This window comes from Protopterus annectens, chromosome 13.part0 (genome assembly GCF_019279795.1).
Source record: "Protopterus annectens isolate FY-2018-M chromosome 13.part0, PAN1.0, whole genome shotgun sequence".
Lineage (NCBI taxonomy): Eukaryota > Metazoa > Chordata > Ceratodontiformes > Protopteridae > Protopterus > Protopterus annectens.
The window spans coordinates 964,729,335-964,749,891 of NC_056747.1; the positions used below are offsets into that span (position 1 = coordinate 964,729,335).

The 20,557-nt window shown below is 40.7% G+C and overlaps 1 protein-coding gene across 1 annotated transcript; it reads right to left on the bottom strand.

The window, feature by feature from the left end:
• Positions 1 to 2,808: 2,808 nt before the first annotated feature.
• On the bottom strand, positions 2,809 to 3,552 carry LOC122787996 (heat shock protein 30C-like). Its single transcript, XM_044054921.1, has one exon. It carries the CDS (start codon positions 3,550 to 3,552, stop codon positions 2,809 to 2,811), a length of 744 nt encoding a protein of 247 aa, XP_043910856.1.
• Between the last annotated feature and the right edge of the window lie 17,005 nt (positions 3,553 to 20,557).

Below are 20,557 nucleotides of genomic sequence, written 5' to 3' on the forward strand. Positions count from 1 at the left end.
TGCAGGGGTAGAGGGGAAGGCTATTTCAAAGCAAACCATTTCTAAATGGATAAGCCATTGAATTAATTTCTGTTATAAGCACCATGGAAAACCTATCCCCCAGGGGATAAGATCTCATTCCACCAGGGCTGCATCTACTTCAACAGCCTTTCTCAGAGGTGTTCCTACCATGGATATTCTAGAAGCTGCTACCTGGAGTTCAGTTCATACTTTCACCAAGCATTATCACTTACCAATTTTCTGTAAATCCAGAGCTGGCTTTGCCATTGCTGTTTTGCAGGGCCTTATAGCTGGTCTTAATGCTGTATAAATCAATCCTCCCAACCATAGCTTTGGGAATCTACCCAAATGTAATGACTGCAACAGTGAAACACGAAGAACATAGTACAGTTGTGTACACTTACCATAAATGTAGATGTTTGAGTGTATTCACTGTTGCATCCAGTCCCCTGTTTTTCTCTTACTATACCTCTACTTTATTTTACTATGCTTAAAAGCCTTTTTGGTGTATTTGCTTTTGTTTGGAGGTATATTTTTGTGTTTTTAGTTTTATATATATATATATATATATATATATTCATTTGGGGGGCACCTGACATCTGTGGCATGAAAAACTGATGTAATGGCATCGGCTGCATATTTTGTACCCCTGACGACCTGACATCATGGAAGAAGGGGCAGCAACTCAGTTGGCCTGATTAACAAAGTCTTGGGCCGACTGAAAGCAACCTGCCATCAGAGTACCCAAATGTAATGACTGCAACAGTGAATGCACTCGAACATTTACATTTATGGTAAATGTACACAACTGTACTTTTTGTGTGTGTGTGTGTGTGTGTGTGTGTGTGTGTGTGTGTGTGTGTGTGTGTGTGTGTGCGTGCTTGTGCTGTGTGTCTACACTGTACAGTGAAATGGTATTGTGTCCAGAACTGCTTCATAAGGTCACAATTACCACTGTTCAGACCTTAAGGTTATCAATGAGTACTGACCCTGATGTTATACCCATATTTCCTGTCACTCAAATTCTATTAAGTGAGTGTTTAAACTCCTGCAAGTTATTTGTATACCTAAGTAAAGATGGTAATTTATTGCATAACTTGCTTAATGACTGTTATGTATGAGTCCCTTTTACATCTGAATTTGTATACTAGAATCATCATAATAGAATGATCTCTTAAATATTCTACTGGTTTGAGCAGATTCAAGCCCAACATCATCATCAACGTTTTGGATTTTATTGCTTTATTCTTACTTACTCCTGTTTCTTGTCTTGATTGGCTGTGCCCACTTGCAGTACTGAATAGGATGAAGAGAATTTCAGAGAATGAAGGCATAAATGGATGATGTGGATGGTATCAAACTATTTAAGGCATAGAATTAATGGTGTTAATGGATAAAAGTAATGAAACACACAATACACACCACAAGAGCAAAGCAATGAAGGGCATATAAAACCACAATCTCCTGCGTGAAAGTAAAACGCTAAAAATCCCAGATGGAAGTACTCCAAATCCAAACCAATAAACATAAATCCTAAAAAATGGTTTAGAGAGTTTTATTTCAGTGCACAACTGAAAAGGGATCTTAAACTTGTGGCCCTCAGGGCTGAAGCAGCCCTCAAATAAACATAATTCTGGGTGGAAGGTACTATATTTCTAGCTGTGTTGACAACCTTCTTTTTGATTTTGAGACTGTGGCCTTAAGATGAATGTATTGGTTCTCATTCAGTAATCCTGGTCATTTGAGTTTGAGACCCCTTGAATATTGTCACTGGGTTGCTGTTCTGTGTCTGACATAAAGAGGGGGTGTTGCTGCTGACATTGCATGACCTTCATTCTGTCTATAAATATATATATATATATATATATATATATATATATATATATATATATATATTTTATATGTGTGTGTGTGTGTGTGTGTGTGTGTGTGTGTGTGTGTGTATGTATATATATATATATATATATATATATATATATATATATACATAGTCAGCATGCCGTATAACAGTAACATTTATTGCTTGACACTTTTAGTTTTCTTATACACCATTTTGCCAGTTTACCAGTGATCCATAGGTGACAGAGGTTCATAACAGGTAATTCAAGTTTGATGACAGGTCACTTCCACACACTGATGGTTTGACTGTCAGTGTTTCACTAGGGAGGTACTAAGCACAGTTAGGTATAGTTACATTTTTCACAGTTTATCTCATTTTCATGCCACAGCTTTATTTACAAGAACTGGAAAACCCAGCCTACTGCATACTTTTACAGGTCTGATCCCAGTCCAACTCAAGATGCAGTTTCTTAGATGCAGTTTCTTAGCACTCAGGTATGATTGGTAAGTAACCTAAATAACAATTAACAAGTATTTGCTTTGATCATTTTGAGAAATCAAGTAAAGGTACTCCAGTGTAATTATAACATAACAGCTCATTTATTTAAAATATGTGAGAAATGAAAACCAAATAAAATCCATAGCTATTATTACAAAGGTAAAGAAAAATAAATGAAGACTTGCAAAAGTAATTTCTGGCCAAGTACTTTGTAGTAAAACAGAAAAGTAGTAAGTGCATCATACAAAAAGTAGACATTGCTAAATTTAAGTTTTTCTTCTTGATTTTTCTATATATTTAGAATATCTGAACAAAATAATATGTTCATAAAAACATGCAGCAGTTTAATAAAAGTTTGATAAAACAGTTAAATGGTTACGCACAGACCATTAAATAAATTAAATGTCCATTTCTGCATGTTAAGGCTAAGCACAGACAATTAAATAAAAGAAATGCCCATCTCTGCATGTTTAGGCAGTATGTGCAGCTGGAACCTCATTTCCCTCATTTGAAGAGATTTCTTGCTTTTTGTTATTGTCCGTTTTATCTGCATTCTCATTTTCATCTTCCTTTCCACTGCTTGTGTCTGTGGTGATAGAGATGGGAATGTCTCTACCTGTCACAGCTGGTGAGGACAGTCGTGGGGCTGCAATGACAAGCTCACCATTGTGGGACAGCAAACAAGTTACTTCTTCAGAATTCACATCCTCTGGTAACAGGACTTCCTTCTTAAAGTGACTGCATTCATAGGAGAAGACTGTCTCACCGTCCTCACGTTTCTCTTCATGTTTTCCTTCCACTGTGACTTTTCTACCAGCTACTTTCACTGTCAGTTCTTCTGGGGAAAACTGTTTAACATCCAGAGACAGTGAGAAGCCCGTCTCATTGTTTTTTATTTTGATGCCATCACTTTTTCCCCTTCTGTTTTGTATCTTGTCCGTAGGAGGTTTTCTTTTCCTCTGGACAACCTCAGACTGTCGCTGATCGATGTCATCCATTTGTAGTTTGTCCATAGGAAGTTTTCTTTTCCTCCGGACAACCTCAGACTGTTGCTGAAAGATATCATTTATAAAACTAATCGCCCTTCTCATTTGGTTCAGGTCTCTCTGTAAGTCCTTTTCCATTTGTTCAAAGGCGCTCATGCTGAATGGCCAAGCTGTGAGTTCGGGCTCCTGTAAAGAATACAGAGTTTGATAAGCTGGAGTCAGTAGCATCGTGTCAGTCTGTTCACTATCTCTGTGTTGTTGCTGCTTCGAATATATTGTCAGAGTTACTGTCTCAGTGAGCTGAGCAGAACATTTTTTATACTTTCACTTTACATTCCCGGCATTTCTTGAATCTTCAGTGTTTTACCAGATTCAGCTGTGAGGGTGGGGAATGAATGTATTATGCAAATGAAGTGCTGTGTAACCCACCCTCCTATCATTTCCATACAGAATTCTGACACGTGCTGGAAAATTCAGTTTCACAGAAATAAAACAAGTCAGTGAGTTAGTTATATTACAAGCTTCAAACACAGTTACTCTCTTTCACACATAATATGTATATCATCCATAAATGTGGGAATTCTGAGAAACTCTCTTCGTGTTGTTCCAAGAGTGAAACAGCAAACTGTTTTGTACTCCTTATGTTAAAAACGAGTTAAACTGGTGTTTGTTTTGTTTTTATGTTACTTATATCAGGAAGTCATATATATATATATATATACTTTTGCTTTCTTCTTAGACACTGCAATGCATGCTAAGAGTCATAAGCTACCATCTGACGGAGGTGCCAAGAGGTTTCATTTATCTATGAAATTAAACCTTTTAATGTTTCTGCCATAGGTCTCAACTTGTTAAGAGACAATGTGGAACACAGACCCTAACAATGTGTGACAAATGGTCAAAATGTGGAACACCCTATTTTCGCACTGCATGAAACGTGCCATTACCATGGATCATGGTAGAACATCTGTAAAATTCAATAAAACACACTTCTCAGATCCAAAATCTTTATTTGATAATCTGCAAATACCATAACCACACCAAAAGTAAATGAAACTGCACTTTACAAAAATAAAAATCAGATGTACTACATTTTCTAAACAGACATATTACAGACACACTTTAAATATTGCTCCTATAACCTTAGAAATATCGCTAGAACAGGATCTGTCTTGACATTCAGTTTCTCTAAAAAATGGCAATTACTCTCCGAGACGTACTAGGGGGACAAGCAGCGCAGACACTTTAAGGAATAACAGGATCTATCTTGGCATTCAGTCCCCCCCCCAAAAAAGGCAATTACTTTCAGAGACATACTAGGGGACAAGCAGCACAAACAGAGACTCTTTTAATTATGCTCCTATAACCTTGGAAATATTGCTAGAACAGGATCTGTCTTGGCATTCACTTTCTCTAAAAAACTGGCAATTACTCTCTGAGACATACTAGGGGACAAGCAGCACAAATGGACACTTTAAATATTGCTCTTATAACCTTAGAAATATTGCTAGAATAACAGGATCTGTCTTGGCATTCAGTTTCTACAAAAAAATGGTACTTTCATGGATGTACTAGGGGGACAAGCAGTACAAACACAGAGATGCTTTAAATATTGCTCTTACAAACTTAGAAAATTGCTAGAACAGGACCACACAGCACAAACAGAGACACCTTAAATATTGCTCCTACACAGAGATGCTTTAAATATTGCTCTTACAAACTTAGAAAATTGCTAGAACAGGACCTAGCCTGGCATACAGTTTCTGCAAAAAATAAAAATGGCAATTACTCTCCGAGACGTACTAGGGGGACAAGCAGCACAAACAGAGACACCTTAAATATTGCTCCTATAACCTTAGAAATATTGCTAGAACAGAATCTGTCTTGGCATTCAGTTTCTCTAAAAAAATGGCAATTACTCTCCAAGACGTACTAGGGGGACAAGCAGCAAAAACAATTTAAATATTGCTCTTACAAATTTAGAAAGTGGCTTGGCATACAGTTTCTGGAAAAAAAAGACATACGGGGGGGGGCATGCAGAGCAACAGATACACTTTAAATATTGCTCTTACAAACTTAGAAATATTGCTAGAATAAATGGCAATTACTCTGAGACGTATTAGGGGGACAAGCAACACCAACACAGAGACACTTTAAATATTGCTCTTACAAGCTTACAAATATTGCTAGAATAACAGGATCTGTGTAGGCACACAATTGCTCAATTACTTTCAGACTTCAAAATCCTAGGAGGACAAGCACTACAAAAACAAACTTTAAATATTCCTGTTATTCTAGCAACATTTTAAGTTTATAACAGCATCTGTGTTGGCGTACATTTAGTTCCGTTTCTGGCAGACTTCAGAGACATACTAGAAACAAGCAGCACAAACTTACAGACACTAAATATTGCTCTTATAAACTTGAAAAGTTGCTAGAATAACATGATCTGTGCTAGCATACCAATTCTCAAAGAAAATACTTGCCATTGCAGCTAAAACTTTTACCTTTGCCTAGGTACACAGCACCCGCTCAATATGCAGTTAGCTAAAATCTCCAGCAGCACAAATAATCCACCACGATGACCACACCACAAACTATGATGATCCCGGTAGTCCAGCAGCAAGCAGCAGCAAAATAAAACCTCAGCCCTTCTGTTCTGGCTGCTTCTGAGTCCCAATGTCCTCAATCCGCACCTTCCTTCTCCCGATGTCCGTAACACACACCTTCCTTCTCCCGATGTCTTCAACCCATATTCCACTCCTTCCCAGTCTTCTTTCTTGAAGATTAGACCTAAAAAGTAAAATCCCTGATTCCTGGAAGCTTTTTTCAAGCCATTATTTTGGCGCGAAAAGGCTTCCCGGAACGTGATTGGCTAGTACTGGGGAGCTCTCATAGGCTGCTGTCCTCCTGAGACTCTTTACTTGATGGGCTCATAGAATCATTCAGGATTGGCTGTAAATGTGGTCTATGAGCCAATCAAAAACTGCGGCGCACAGCCAATGCTGTGTAATGCAGAAGGGCAGGAGAGGTTTGCATTGGTTTATATACCGCAATGCTGATTGGCAGTAATTGCGGTACACAAACCAATCAAAATCCTTGTAGTGGAGCCACAGCTGCTCAGTGCGGAACAGTGGAACGGTGGCTTCGCTCGTCCTAAATGCAGAGCGTTCCGCATAATCTGGAGTACTTGGATGCTCAGGTGTCTGCAATACGTTTTCATGAAAAGAGAAAATACTGGAAGTTGCATCTATCTTTCAGCGTTGCTCTGGGAGGACAGTGAAGTGCATCAGATTCACACTACACTGTTGCCTCATGATGCTTTGTCCTCTGGGCAGGTTATCGACTAGAACACCTCCTGTCTCATCATCATCATCATCATCAACAACCCCGTTTTTCCCCATTTCTACATTGGTCATGGTGTCATGTTAACTGTTACAATCACTTTTGATCCATTGCCAGACTCCCACCTTCTTCGACATTCATGCCTAACTGTTGCAGATCTTCCCTCACACAATCCGTCCACCTCTTTGCTGGACTCCCTTGTTTCATCTTGCCTTCTTCCTGTCTGCCCCACATCATCTTCATCAGATTGTCTTTTGCTTTTCTGCACATGTGCCTGAACCACCATAATCTGCTCACTTTGTTCTTTTCTGCAATTGGAGTTACTATGGTTTGTGCTCTTATGTCTACATTTCTTCATCTGTCCCACATTTTGCATCCTACCACCTGTGTCAGGCATTTCATTTCCATTAACTCTAGCTTCCTCATTTGCTCTGCCTTTACTGCCAAAGTTTCTGTACCATACAGTAGCACTGGTTGCACCACTGTTCTGTACACCTTATTTTTCAGCTTCTTTGGCATTCTTCTGTCATATACTACACCTGACACAATGCCAGTTGGCTGCAGGCCCTCTGATTCTAGCTTTGACCTCTTTATTCACACTTCCCTTCACATCATCAACCCCTCCCAGATATTTGAAGCTGTTATTCTGTTCCACTGTCTTCCCTTCTGTCTCATTTCTCAACTTTTTCTAATTCCTCCAATTTGTTCGGAGTCTAAACAAATAACTCCACTCCCTAGAAGCTGTCTTTACCCTAGTGAATGCTCTTGTCTCTGTGGTCACTGAGACATGGTTTAAAGCTGCAGAGAGCACGTCAACAGTGCAAGGTTATAATGGCTTCCACACATTTAGGCCAACTACTTCACAGGCAGGGACTAAAGGTGTAGGTGTCTCTGTTAGGTTCCCCTTTAGAAGGTCGAATGGCTGAAATCTCAAAATGCATATGGTTGAGATCATATTCTCGAAATTTCAGAAGCTCGACCTTCTGAATGGGGATCGGCATACAGCACAGACCTGAAGATTTCCCTTTCTGCGCTGTAGTGTGATCTTGGAATTAGAATAACTAAGTAGCGGGGGGTGCAGGGGGGAAAGCCCCCCCTGCAGAAACATTGTTTTGTTGTTTTTTTTTTAGTTCCCTTTCAGAAGGTCGAGCTTCTGAAATTCGAGCATATGGCTTCGGCCATATGAATTTTGAGATTTCAGCCGTTCAACCTTCTAAAGGGGAATTCTCTATTTACATCAAAAATAAATATACTTCAAGGCTGGTCAAACAGGACAATGCACTTGAGCTGCTCCATGTTCAAATCATCATAGGTAAAATTCATTACCACTTCCTTGCAAGCTATAGGTCCCCCTGTATGACCCAGGAAACCCATACAATTTATTCAAACTTATTAGAAACACTAACCATCCAACCCAATACCATATTCAGGGTGTACTTTAGATAAATGAAAATGCAATCTCTTGAATGCTCATATGAGCAAATAATCATAACCTCTGAAGTGGTATTTTGGGATTGCAGTACAGTGAAGAGTGGGATATTTGCCCTTTCCTCACTGTGGTATATATTCATGGGTGACTTTAATTACCCCACTATTAACTGGGAATACCATGCACAGAGATTCCTGGATTTTGTAAACACAAACTCCCTGGACCAGATAGTCAGTACACCGACCAGGGGTGCAATCATACTGGATCTGGTCCGCACTAATATGGGAAACTGCTGCACAGCCCCTACTGTAATGCCTTCCCTGGTAAGGTCAGACCACAAAATGGTCTTCTTTGAAGTAAAAATAAAACTTGGACCCCAGCTAAACCTGGAATATTCAAGAACTATTCTAAAGCTAACCTCCTACTATTAAGTGAGAACCTGGAAAAATTTCAAGCCCCCATAAACCATGAGAACACTTCTGCCTATGCAGAACTGTTCACAGAAACCCTGGTCAAACATGTTAATAGCTGCAGTGGAGTTCCTCAGGGATCAGTCCTTGGATGTCTCCTTTTTGGCATTTACTTCTCAGAAGTCAAGGCCAAAGTCAGCGGTCTCTGGCTGACTAAATTTGCAGACGATTGCAAAGTAGGAACTGTCTTTGAATTTCATACTGACACAAATGTTCTCAAGGAGGGGCTGTCTCAGACAAACAACTGATGTCAGAGCCATGGACTAAAACTAAATGCCAAGAAATACATACTACTATCTTTTGGAAAGTCATCCAGCTGGGGTAACTTTCATATTGACAACACACCCCTTTGAGTTGACCCAGTAATCAGAGACTTATGGACACACATAGATAGTAATCCAGCCTTTGATCATCACATGTTTACAGTGGCGAGGAAATCATTCTATGTTGCTTAACTTCTATACAAAGGTATGGAATCTAAGTCCAAGGAAGTCATTGTTCCACTGTATTCAGCATTCATCAGACCTATCATTCAGTACAATGCTCTCTTTGGTATGTACCTAACCAGACATATCCAATAATTGGAACATCCACAGTGGTCCCTCACTAAAAGAATACAGGGCATAACTAATCTGTCTTATGCAGCTGCCTCATAGGCCTATCCTTGTATTCTGCCTCCTACAGGCTTTTGAGGGGAGTACAGAGCATTGTCAGATTCCACTCTGATGGACCTCCTGCATATTCACAAAACAACCAGCCCTAGAATTACCTGTTCTAAAGACTTAAACCTTGCCTATGATATAAACAAGACCTGCTGGAAAGATAGGAATGTATCCCAGAGACTACCCCATTGATGGAATAAGCTCCCCATCCATGTGAAGCAGAGTTCCTCCCTAACCTAATTCAAGTGCAACTTAAACAATTGGATGGGAAACCTGAAATTCATCCCTGGTTTGGCACCTATGCCTCTAATGGACAAAGGTAACCTGTAAATGGTTCATCTCCCAGGCCCATGCTTACAATTATTGAGGGTATCAGAACTTGTCAGAGATTTGGGAAGCATGGCTAGGCTTAAAACGGCCCTTGTGGTCGTTAGCCTAATAAACACCTGCGAACGTATGCTGCCACTACTACTGTCTTACCTGCACAAGGAATCATCCCATGGGCCTTCAGTTTTGCATTCCATTCTCCTATCCTTTGCTGAAGTTCTTGTTCAGAGTCTGTCTGCAATGCCACTTCATCTGCATACAGCAACTTTGTTGATCTGTCCCCTCCAACCTGTTTGGTAATGTAATCCATCACCAGCATGAACATCAGTGGGCTCGGAGCTGAACCCTGATGCACACCCACTCCCACTGGAAATCGCTCTGTGAGACCGAACACTATTCATATTGAGTCACTGGGCCCCTGTACATAGCATGCACTAATTCTGCCAATGTTTCTGCAACTTTGAACCACAGCAGGACTGCCCAAATCAGCTTACTTGGGACCTTGTCATATGCTTTCTCCAAGTCTTGGAATGTCCAATTGGACTCTTTCCTCATCTCTAGCTTCTTGTCAATTATCTGTCTCACTGAAAGCATTGGGTCAGTTGTGCTGCATCTTGATCTGAATCCGAACTGCTCATCTCCCATCTTACTTTCTACTACTCTGCATATCCTTTCACCATTCACACTCTCCAGGACTTTTATGCAGTGTCACAGTGTTTGATACCTCTGTACTGCCCACAGCTGTGGATGTCCCCTTTGTTCTTGTACACTGGCATGAATATGTGTGTTCTCCAGTCATCTGGGATATGCCTTTCTCTCCACACTGCTATGAGTACCCTCAGGAGCCATTTCTTCCCTACTTCACCCAGCATCTTTATCATATCTGCTGTGACCTCATCTGAGCCTGCTGCTTTCCCTGACTTCATTTTCCTAAGTGCTGCTCGTACATCTTGTATAGTGGGATGCTCTTCTTCTCTCAATGTAGGCTGTGCCTGGGGCAGTACAGCTTCTGTGGGCTTTTCTTCATTCAGAAGCTGCTGGAAATATTACTTCCATCTGCCTTTGATGCCCACTGGTCTCATGAGCAGGTTGTTGCTGGCATTCCTTTTGAGGGTGTCTGACTCTCCTCTTTATCTTTCTATCTTTGTCTTGCAACCTGACATAGTTTCTTGGATGCCAACTACTGATCACTTTCTAGAAGCTGGCAGAGTGCCTCTGACACCCTGTTCTTTGCTATTGCACTGCTTTCTTAGTCTGTTTGTTAAGCAACCAGTATTCCTTCCTAGTCTGGTCCATTTTTTTTCTATTTCCCACTTTTTCTCGCACTCTTCCTTTCTTTTGATGACTTGCTGGACTTCTGCATTCTACCACCAGCTTTCCTTATGAACCTTATTTCCATACCTGGCTTGGCCACATATCTGTTCTGTAGTCTGTACACATGCTGTTTTGAGATGCTTCCATTCTTCTTCACCTCCACCTATTTTCTTCTCTTCTTGGGGTGTTAGACCCTGAGTAATTTCTTGAACTATTGTACTTTCTCTCCAGTCAACTTCCAGGTCTTCAGCCTGGTCTCTGTTGACTTTAGAGCTTCTCTGACCACTGCTCACAGTTGATTTTGGCAACCTGTGGTTTATGCTGTGGGCCAACTGTTTCACTGGGGATGACTTTGCAGTCACTGATTCTATCTACCCCAGTGCCCTGTTCTTACTAGGAGGAAGTCTACTTGATTTGCATGTTGGCCACTCTTGTATGTTATCTTGGACTGTCTCTCTTTCTGAACCTTGTACTGGCTACTATCAAGTCATTTGCCAGACAGAAGTCTAGAGTGGCCTCTCCCTTTTTCTTGTTGCCCAGGCAATCCACATATCCTGTTCTGTCTGTCCCGAGGTGTGTGTTTAAGTCACCCATTATCAACACCAATTCATGTTGTCTTGCTTTATCTAGTAGGTCCTGCAACTGCTGTCTGAATGTACTCTTCTCTTCACTATCACAACCCTGCTGTGGGACATAGGCTGACATTCTGAATACTATCCTACCATTAGGCTGGAGTCTGATTGCCATGTGTCTGTCACTAATTCTGACAACGTCCCTCAATGTCTGCTGAAGCCTCTCCTTCAGCTGTGGGTGTTAAAGTTTCACCCTCCACAGTTTTATTTACCTGAATGCAGAGGTGCCAATGTCAGATGTGCATCTAATGTAGCACAGAGAAACAGGCATGATGAAACAGATTGCTCAAGCTAATTTTCAACAAAGTTGTGGTCATAAACATAAGGGTCCTCAGTACACCTTGAGAGGCCATGGTCCATCTGCATATAGATAGCAGAACTTCTAAGGATTACCTGACTGTTTCACTCTGGAGACAGGTGTGGTTGTATTTCCCTCCACTTGTTTATATGGAAAAGCTAGCCAGGGATAAGTGTATGAGGAAGACAGTATCCAGAGGATGTTCAATTACTTTTATTTCTGTCCAGCCTCATCTTTAACCTTGCTAGATTTTCACCTAGAAGTGTTAAACCATAACTCTCAACCTCTTAGCTCAAGGGTCAGAGACGAATCCGAAAAATAATGGGTGACAAAGGTCCAAAATTCTGGGACTGATTTTATATACAACACAACAAAAAAGGGCCAAGTCAAAAACTGAACCAGGTGGAAGCGAATTTAATAAAACACGTAGCACAAATCTCACAATTCTCTAGCGCTTCGGCAGTAAATGCCTTGTAGGAGTACTGATTTAGTATACAACTGTTATATACCTAGAAGGTTGACAGAATAACAGATTTTTGAGACTCAGGCCAGTCCTGGTTCATAGCGGTTTAAATTATTTTGCTCTGAAATAAACCTTTTGTATGGGCATGGAAGAGTCACTCCTTCCATGATTGTTAGAAGGAGACTGGATGTGCTGTTTGTACCTCCAAGATACCTACCTCCACATCAACATTACTAAAGAGCTCAGGAGGCTTTTATGTCTCCAGGTTAGAGATAGTCACTATCAGTACTAGGATCTACCCTTTGGTCACAGCTCTTCCCCTACAGCTTTCACCAAGTGTATGCATGTAGTAGCAGCTCACCAGAGAACAAATGCAGGGCCAATAATTTTCACTTACCTAGATGACTGGGCCCTTGCTGATCCATGTGTGAAGGGGCTGGTACAACCCAGACACACTCTGCTCATGTTTTTATTACCTGGTGACAGCAGTGAATTTTGAAAGTCATACCTGGTTGCTGCTCAAACCCTACCGTTCATTGGCTGTACCCCAAAAAACAACTTTTGTTGAACCCTCTTGCCCCAAGACAGGTTACCTTCCCTGCAGTCATCTTGGTTTGTGCCAGCTGACATTTGCTTTAAAGCATTAAGACTCCTAGCAGCAGCAGCATCAGTTGTTATGGTACCTCTTGCCGGACTATTCATGAGACTACTCCACTGGACAGTCTGGAATGAGTAGTCTTGGAATGTTGACCTTATGTCTCCTCCAATCAAAACACCCCATGCCTGCAGGCATCACTTTCATTGGTGATAGGATGCCACCCATTTAATGGCAGGGAATCCCTTTTGTAGACACCTCAGGTGTTGTTCACCACACAAGCATTTGCTCTAGGGTGGGCAACACTACAGCAGTCAGAAAGTTCAGGGTGACTCATCATCTCAGGAATCATATTCCCACATAAATATTTTGAACATGACAATGGCATCTCATAGAGTCATTGTAGTCCATTCCAACAGCATATAGTATCTGGTAGATCAACATGCAATGGAGCATATCCTTAAGCATTTTGTCAGGAGGCTGTGAGGCTCTGGCAGTGAGCCAAGAATTAACATTACTGAACCTAGGATCTGCAATATCTCTCTCACGCATACACACACACATTCTCACATTCTCTCTCTCTCACACTCACACTCACTTTCAGCACACTGCACCACAGGTACCAATATGATTATGTTATAGTCCATATGGGTGCAAATGTTCCTTACTATGTGAAATTACACATTATGGATCTCTCTGAATATGTGTTACAGACAGTAATGTGCCTTGCATTGAGCAGCATTCTGTATTCACCAAGGATGATGCCATAATATGAATGGAAAATGACTGATTTTAATAATTGGCTTAGTTTTTGGTGTCGCTGCAGGGAGGTCCAGTATTTATTAACATGGGAGGACATAGTTAACAAACCATATTGCTTTGCTAAGAATGGTCCTCACCTGTACCCACATCTAGGCTTTCAGATATTGGCAAAAACTTTATCCACCCCTCTGAGCCTTTTTTACGCAATGTCAAAATGACAAAAATAACAACATAGCAAAAAAAAAATCAAAGAAACTTTAAGGTATTACTGCTCAATGCTAGCAGCCAAAGGAAGAAACTGCACACCCTACAAGTTCCCCTCACTCTGGAGAATGTGCATGTCTGTACTGTTACTAACACTTGGTTAAAAGCTGCAGAAAGTACTTCAGCAATGCAAGACTATAGTGCCGTCCACACATTTAAGCCAGCAGCAGCAACAGGGATAGGGGAAAAAGGTGGAGGTGTCTTGAGCTATGTTGGCAATGAATACAATTCCAGCTTGGGTAAACAGGATGATGTCCTGGAGTTCATCCATGTTCAAATCCTTATAGACAAGGTTCCTTATAATCTTCTGATCACCATCTCTGATTCATAAAGCTCAAAACTCTTACCTAGACCTAATAGAGGTGCTCACCATCTAACCAAAAATACCTTATTCATGAGAGACTTTAACTACCCCTTTATAGACTGAGAAACCTACACTGCCTGTAACTCACAGACGCAATGTTTCCTTGACTTTATCAACATGACCACCCTGGAACAGACAGTGTTCACTCCAACCAGAGGATCAAACTTACTAGACCTAGTACTCAGCAAAATGGGAGAGCATTGCATCCTCCCTCGTGAAACATCATCATCAGTGAGGTTGACACACAAAGTTTTTCTTTTGAAATAAAAATCAATCCAGAAAACCCAACTAAACCTATAACAGTTAGGAAATAATCTAAAGCAAACTATATCCTATTAAGCGATAGTCTTTCAAAATGCATGGCTCTCTCAAACCCTGAGAACATAGCTACCTATGCAAAATTATTCACCGAAACCCTGTACAAACATGCAAGGGGGTGCATTGAGACTGTTCTACGTACTAGAAGTAAGCCCAAATCTAACACCAAAACAAACTCCATGCTGAAATCCTTACCTTAACAGCGTATAACACAAAATAAAAATGTGATAGCCAAAATCAGGAAGCGCTATCCTCAATGAGTCAAGAGCTCTTTGATTCAACTATACAAGAAATTAAGAGGTCTAATTAAGTTCAACAAGGCCAATTATGAGGTCAGTACAGCCTCCCAGAATAAGGAGAATCACAAGGCTTTCTTCAGCTATGTCAGGAACCTTAAAGGCAACACTCAGCAGCGTACAGAACTGGTCAGAAATAGCACAACCTTCACTGACCAGGGTGACATAGTGAATCTACTGTCTGATAAGTTTAGCTTTAAATTAACCCCTCCCACTCCCCCCACTACCCTTTATGAAATCCCTTCTAGTATACCTCCAAGCTAGCAAAACAGTCAGGTCCTTGGCAGCATTTGCAAAGTCCAAAAATACTGCTTCAGTGGGGCCCAACAATAACTGTTTGACTCCTAAATAGCTTAAAACATGACCTAGTAGGACTGTGACAGTTTCAGTCTGGACCAGTAATCAATGAACCTGAATCTTCACCACTGCTGCTGGAGAGGGACATTCACTTGGAATACAAATGGATGCACTCAGTATTTCCAGATGCAGATCTCTCTGCATCAAGTACAGTTCCCCTTCAGAGCACACAGGGCACACAGCCCGGAGTCTGGTTCTCTCTATCTGTCTCCCTCCATGTCCCCAGTAAGAATCTCCACTGGTATAGTTGTAGGATTAGGTCCTCAGCCAAGTGTCCAATCCAAGTCATCCAGCACCCTCTCTGTAAAACCAGTGCCTTGTGTCCCTGCTCCAAGTAGCTATCACACGCACTCTTTGTGATTTAATTTTCACACACACACTTGGGAAAGGCATGGACAGATTTACTAGCTATACCACCTTCTTTTCAGCCTATAAGGTAGTTTCACTGCCACCAGTCAGTTACTATAAGGCTCTTAAAAGGCTATTCAATTATATTGAGTGAAGATAATATTAATACAAATGGTAACGTTGACCAAACAGCCAGGTGTCAGGAGTGGGAAGAGCTGTCACCAAATACATGTAAGTACTCTCAAAGGTTAAAATATTTCTCTAAAAGGACCAGCCACAATGAAAAGTTTTAAATATTTAATAGTAAATAATAAAAGAACATGAACATATGAAATATCTGTTTATAGTAAACACCAGAGTTTCAATCACAGGAAATATTAAAAATAACACAGCTGGAAAGATTCACACAATTATAGAAAAATAATACTTAACTGTTCTCACTATATTTTCCTAACTGATTTAGACACTTCCTATCCCTGGTTACTTACTAGTGTAAGGCAAGATGAAGTAGGTGAGGTGTCTTCCTCCTTTGTCAGGTTCCAAGAACAGACTGCCCAGTCTGACTGAGAGACTTTTCAATATAATGTCTAAATATTGTTTCAGAGTTGATTACACAATGACATCATATCTTGTCATCTGAATCTGTTTCTCACAGTCAACAACACTAGAAGCTGCTAGGATTTTAGCACCTACATGTCAATATTACACACATAGGAGCATTGCTCAGATCTGGTGCAGTGCATTTATATTACCCTATTGTATGATTTAAATAGCAAATGCTATTTCATCGTACCTAAAATATCTAAACCACAAGATATCGAACATACAGAACAGCAAATTTTTATCCCAGGGAAAAAAAATGCTGTTCCAAAACATAAACACACAACACAAGCACACCAAAATAAATAAACCACACACATACACTTAACAAAACCATAATTCTAACCCTACACTACTACCTATCCACTCACCTTAACCCAACCCTAACCCTAAAGTCCCTAACTACCACATACTCACCTTACCCGCCCCTAACCCTAAAGTCCCTAACTACCACACACTCACCTTACCCGCTCCCTAACCCTAAAGTCCCTAACTACCACACACTCACCTTACCCACTCTCTAACCCTAAAGTCCCTATCACACACTCACCCTATCCACTCCCTAACCCTAAAGTCCCTAACTATCACACACTCACCTTACTCCGATTCATTCCCATACTTACCTTAACCCAGTCCGTAACCTCCATTTGTATACTTACCTTACCCCAGTCTGTAACATTCCCACTACAGTAGAGTAAATAGCGAAGCCATAGAACCGACAACCGAAATCTTACCCTAGGTAAGATTTCAAAGTTCCGTGGCTTCGCTATTTTGAGTTTTCAACAAAAATGGGTCAATATTATAGCATTTGAAGTTTAAAAACTTCGATACTATAATATAGACCCAGTGCAGCTGCTGGAATTCATAAAACAATTACAAACTTCTATTCCTCCTACAGAGACTAGCAAACCATGCTTCTTGCAGACATTGCGTATCTGGCTTCATTCAAAACTCTGAGATAACATCTTTATGGCCTAGGTCCAATAGTTTAATTTTCTTACTATTTTTAAGTTTGAGGTTAACCTCTTCTCTTCCAGTATTCTTTGTTAAAACATATACTTTTAATTCAGTTACAATAATGCTTGTACATTTCTTTTCTTTCCAACAGGCACACTGTTGAGACATTTTAACACAAGCGACTTTACGAATACATTTTTCAACACAAGCATCTGTACAAATCAGTTTGATATATAAATGACATATAATTCTTTACAAAATTCCAGTTAGCTGTGCTGGCATATGTTACACATCCACTGCCCTACTTCTCCTGGCATGGCTGACAGTACCGCCTATCATCACAGCTCTCCCCCTTTGAAGACTCAAGCTAGTTTTTCAAGTGTCCCTTGAGAAATGTTGCTGGAGAGGAATGAGCCTATCTGGGAATACATTACACCATACCCTGTCTTGAGATCCCATCTGCTTTGGCATTGCTGAACCCACTGCAGTGCTGCATTGTCCTATCATATGCCTGCAACCCTAAGCCCCACCACAGTAACCTGGCATTCTGCTGGCTGGCTCACTATAGCCGTAGATCTCCCGCAGACTCCTCCTGCCTCCTACTGCAAATGCTCAGCACCAGGACCTCCCTATCATGGTAAGGTTTCATCATGTTAACATGGTACAGTTTGTGCCCCTGCCTCCTGCCTAGCAGTTCTACCATGTAGTTATAACTGACCTTCCTTATCACTTTGAAGGGTCCCTCCCAATCTGTCTGCAGCTAATTGTGTCTGACAGGAATGAGAACCATAACCTGCTGTCCCACAGAATACTCTATGGTTCAAGCATTCCTGTCATAACAGACCTTTTTCTGCTGTTGAGCTCCTGTCAGGTTCTCCTAGGCCAAGCCAATGAACTCTCTAAGCCTTGTTCTGAGGTTTAGAACATATGCTCTTGTACCAACCCAGACTAGCCTGTTGGCACCCTTATGTTTGTTATAAACTTTTCTTATCCACTTGTATTTCATCTTCTACTTCAACTGAGATATTATCCCTTTATTGTAAATATTACTTAACTCACTAACAAAAAAAAAAAAAAAAAAAAAAACAGGAATTGTTTGTGTTTATGATTTGATACCGTATTATATTGTTTTGCTAGTTGCTAACCTCTGACCTCACTTCTTTCTGACCTAGAATGATTCTGATTAGTTAAGATCTTTAATATTTGTACTTACATTTTTTTCCCTTTGTATAATACATTTGCACTTTGTCTTTTTATGTATTTCCAATAACTGTTTTTAACCTCTGGAGCTTTTCTCCCCGGGCCTCCACTGAAAATGGACATTAATCCAGCTGGACTAGCCCGGTCAACAAATGTAAAATAAAATAAAATAAAAATAAATAAATAAATATGCCACAACAGACTCCTTGTGGGATTTACATGCACTCTCCCACTTGTCACAAATCAAATCTAAAGGCCCCCTCATCCTATGTCCATACAACTCAAAGGGTAAAAAAACCTGTGGATTCCTGGGGTATCTCTCTATATGCAAACAGCAGGTGGATAAAATATTTGTCTCACTCTCTCTTAAACTGGTCTGCAAATGCCTGTAGCATGGTCTTTAGTGTAGAATTTAACCTTTTCGCAAGGCCATTGGTCTGGGAATGATAGGGGCTAGTTTTTAGGTGCTTCACCCCACTGTCAGACAAGCCATCAGGTCCGATATGAAATTGGCACCTCTTTCAGTAAGTATTTCTCTTGGGAAACCTACCCTGCTGAAAATCTCTAGCAAAGCATTTGTCACCTTCTCTGCCTCGATGGAGGACAGAGCTACCATCTCAGGGTAGCTGATAGCATAATCAACTACCACTGGGATATACTTCTTCCCTGTGGAACTTGGGGTACTCAGAGGCCCCACAATATCCATAGCTACCCTCTGACATGACTTCTCAGTCACAGGAAAAGGCATCAAAGAAGCTTTGACCTTGTCTCCTGCCTTGCCTACTTTTTTGCACTGCTCACAGGTCCTGAAGTACCCTGTTGCATCCCTTGCAATCCCAGGCCAGTAAAACTTCTGCATAATACGTCTCTTGGTATGCTTTATGGTCAAATGACCTGCAAAAGGAATGTCATGGGCTATGGCTAGAAGTGCAAGACAGTAGGCTTTGGGCAGTAACAACTGCTGTTTTACCTCACCCTCTTAACCCACCCTTAAGGGTCCACTCTCTATATGGTAACCCTTTGTTTCACTATACAGACTCCCCTTTTCCCTGAGAATCAGGTGCCTCCATTAGCTACCTCCGTCAAGCCTCTCAGTGTAGGATCTGAGAGCTGAGCCTGTCTCTCTACTTTTGTGACTCTTCCCCAGCTCCCCTTCCATAGGTAGTCTGGTATCCTCTGACAGTGGTGCCTCACTGTCATAGCAAAACCACAGTCTAAAATTGAAACAAAAATATACGACCACAAAATGCCAGTGAAACCAAAGGGCCAACTTCACAGGACACCAAAACCTGAACCACAACTTATTTAATAAAACACACAGACCTCTTAGCGCTCTGCATACAGCCTTTACAGAGTAAAACTTCAAATTAGCACAGAAACAGCCTTATATACAAATTAAATAATTGTCATTAGTTATAATAAATTGAATAATTACATACAACTGCAACTAAATAAAAACTTTCCAACTGAATTCTGAATTCAAACCCCTGGGAACCAGGGTATCGTATTTTAAAATAAAAACAGTTTCTTTATATAACAATTTTTTCTTTATATTCTGACTATCATATAAACCACACTTAACTTGATTTAAAACAGTAGTTTTTAAGCCACTTTCAACCCCGTGATGAAAATCTAAAAAGGGGCAGGCAATTGGATTCTCTAGTCTCCCTTTCCTAATAATCCTAAGATGTTCCTGTAAACAAGTTTTAAATGCTCGCTTACTCTGCCCCACATAAAATTTGACACAAGGCCATTTTATAGCATATACCACTCCCACTGAATCACAGCTGTACATGTTTGGCTTCATATTTTATACCATTTATACATGGAAAATGAGATACTATATATTTGCAACTACAACATCTACCTCTTTGGTTTCACTGGCATTTTGTGGTCGTATATTTCTGTGCCTCGCTGTTAGACTGAGTACTACCACTCCCCTCTGCCCTTGAAATCACTCTGTCCAAGGTAACATCAGTACTACCAGCAGCTTTGGCTCACCTTCAGGATCACTGCTACAGGGTAGCTCCCTCCCTGAAAAAGCCACACCACCAGCCTTGGCTTCAGGTGTGGTGTCTACCTGGGTCTCCCCCAGACTACCAGACCCACATGCCTGTTTCCAAACCTGAATGAGTGTAGCTGCATGCACACAAGGTACTGCATTATCAAAATCATTCCCTATCAGGATGCCCACAAGGATATCCTAAAACACATCTACTTGCTTGCTTGCTT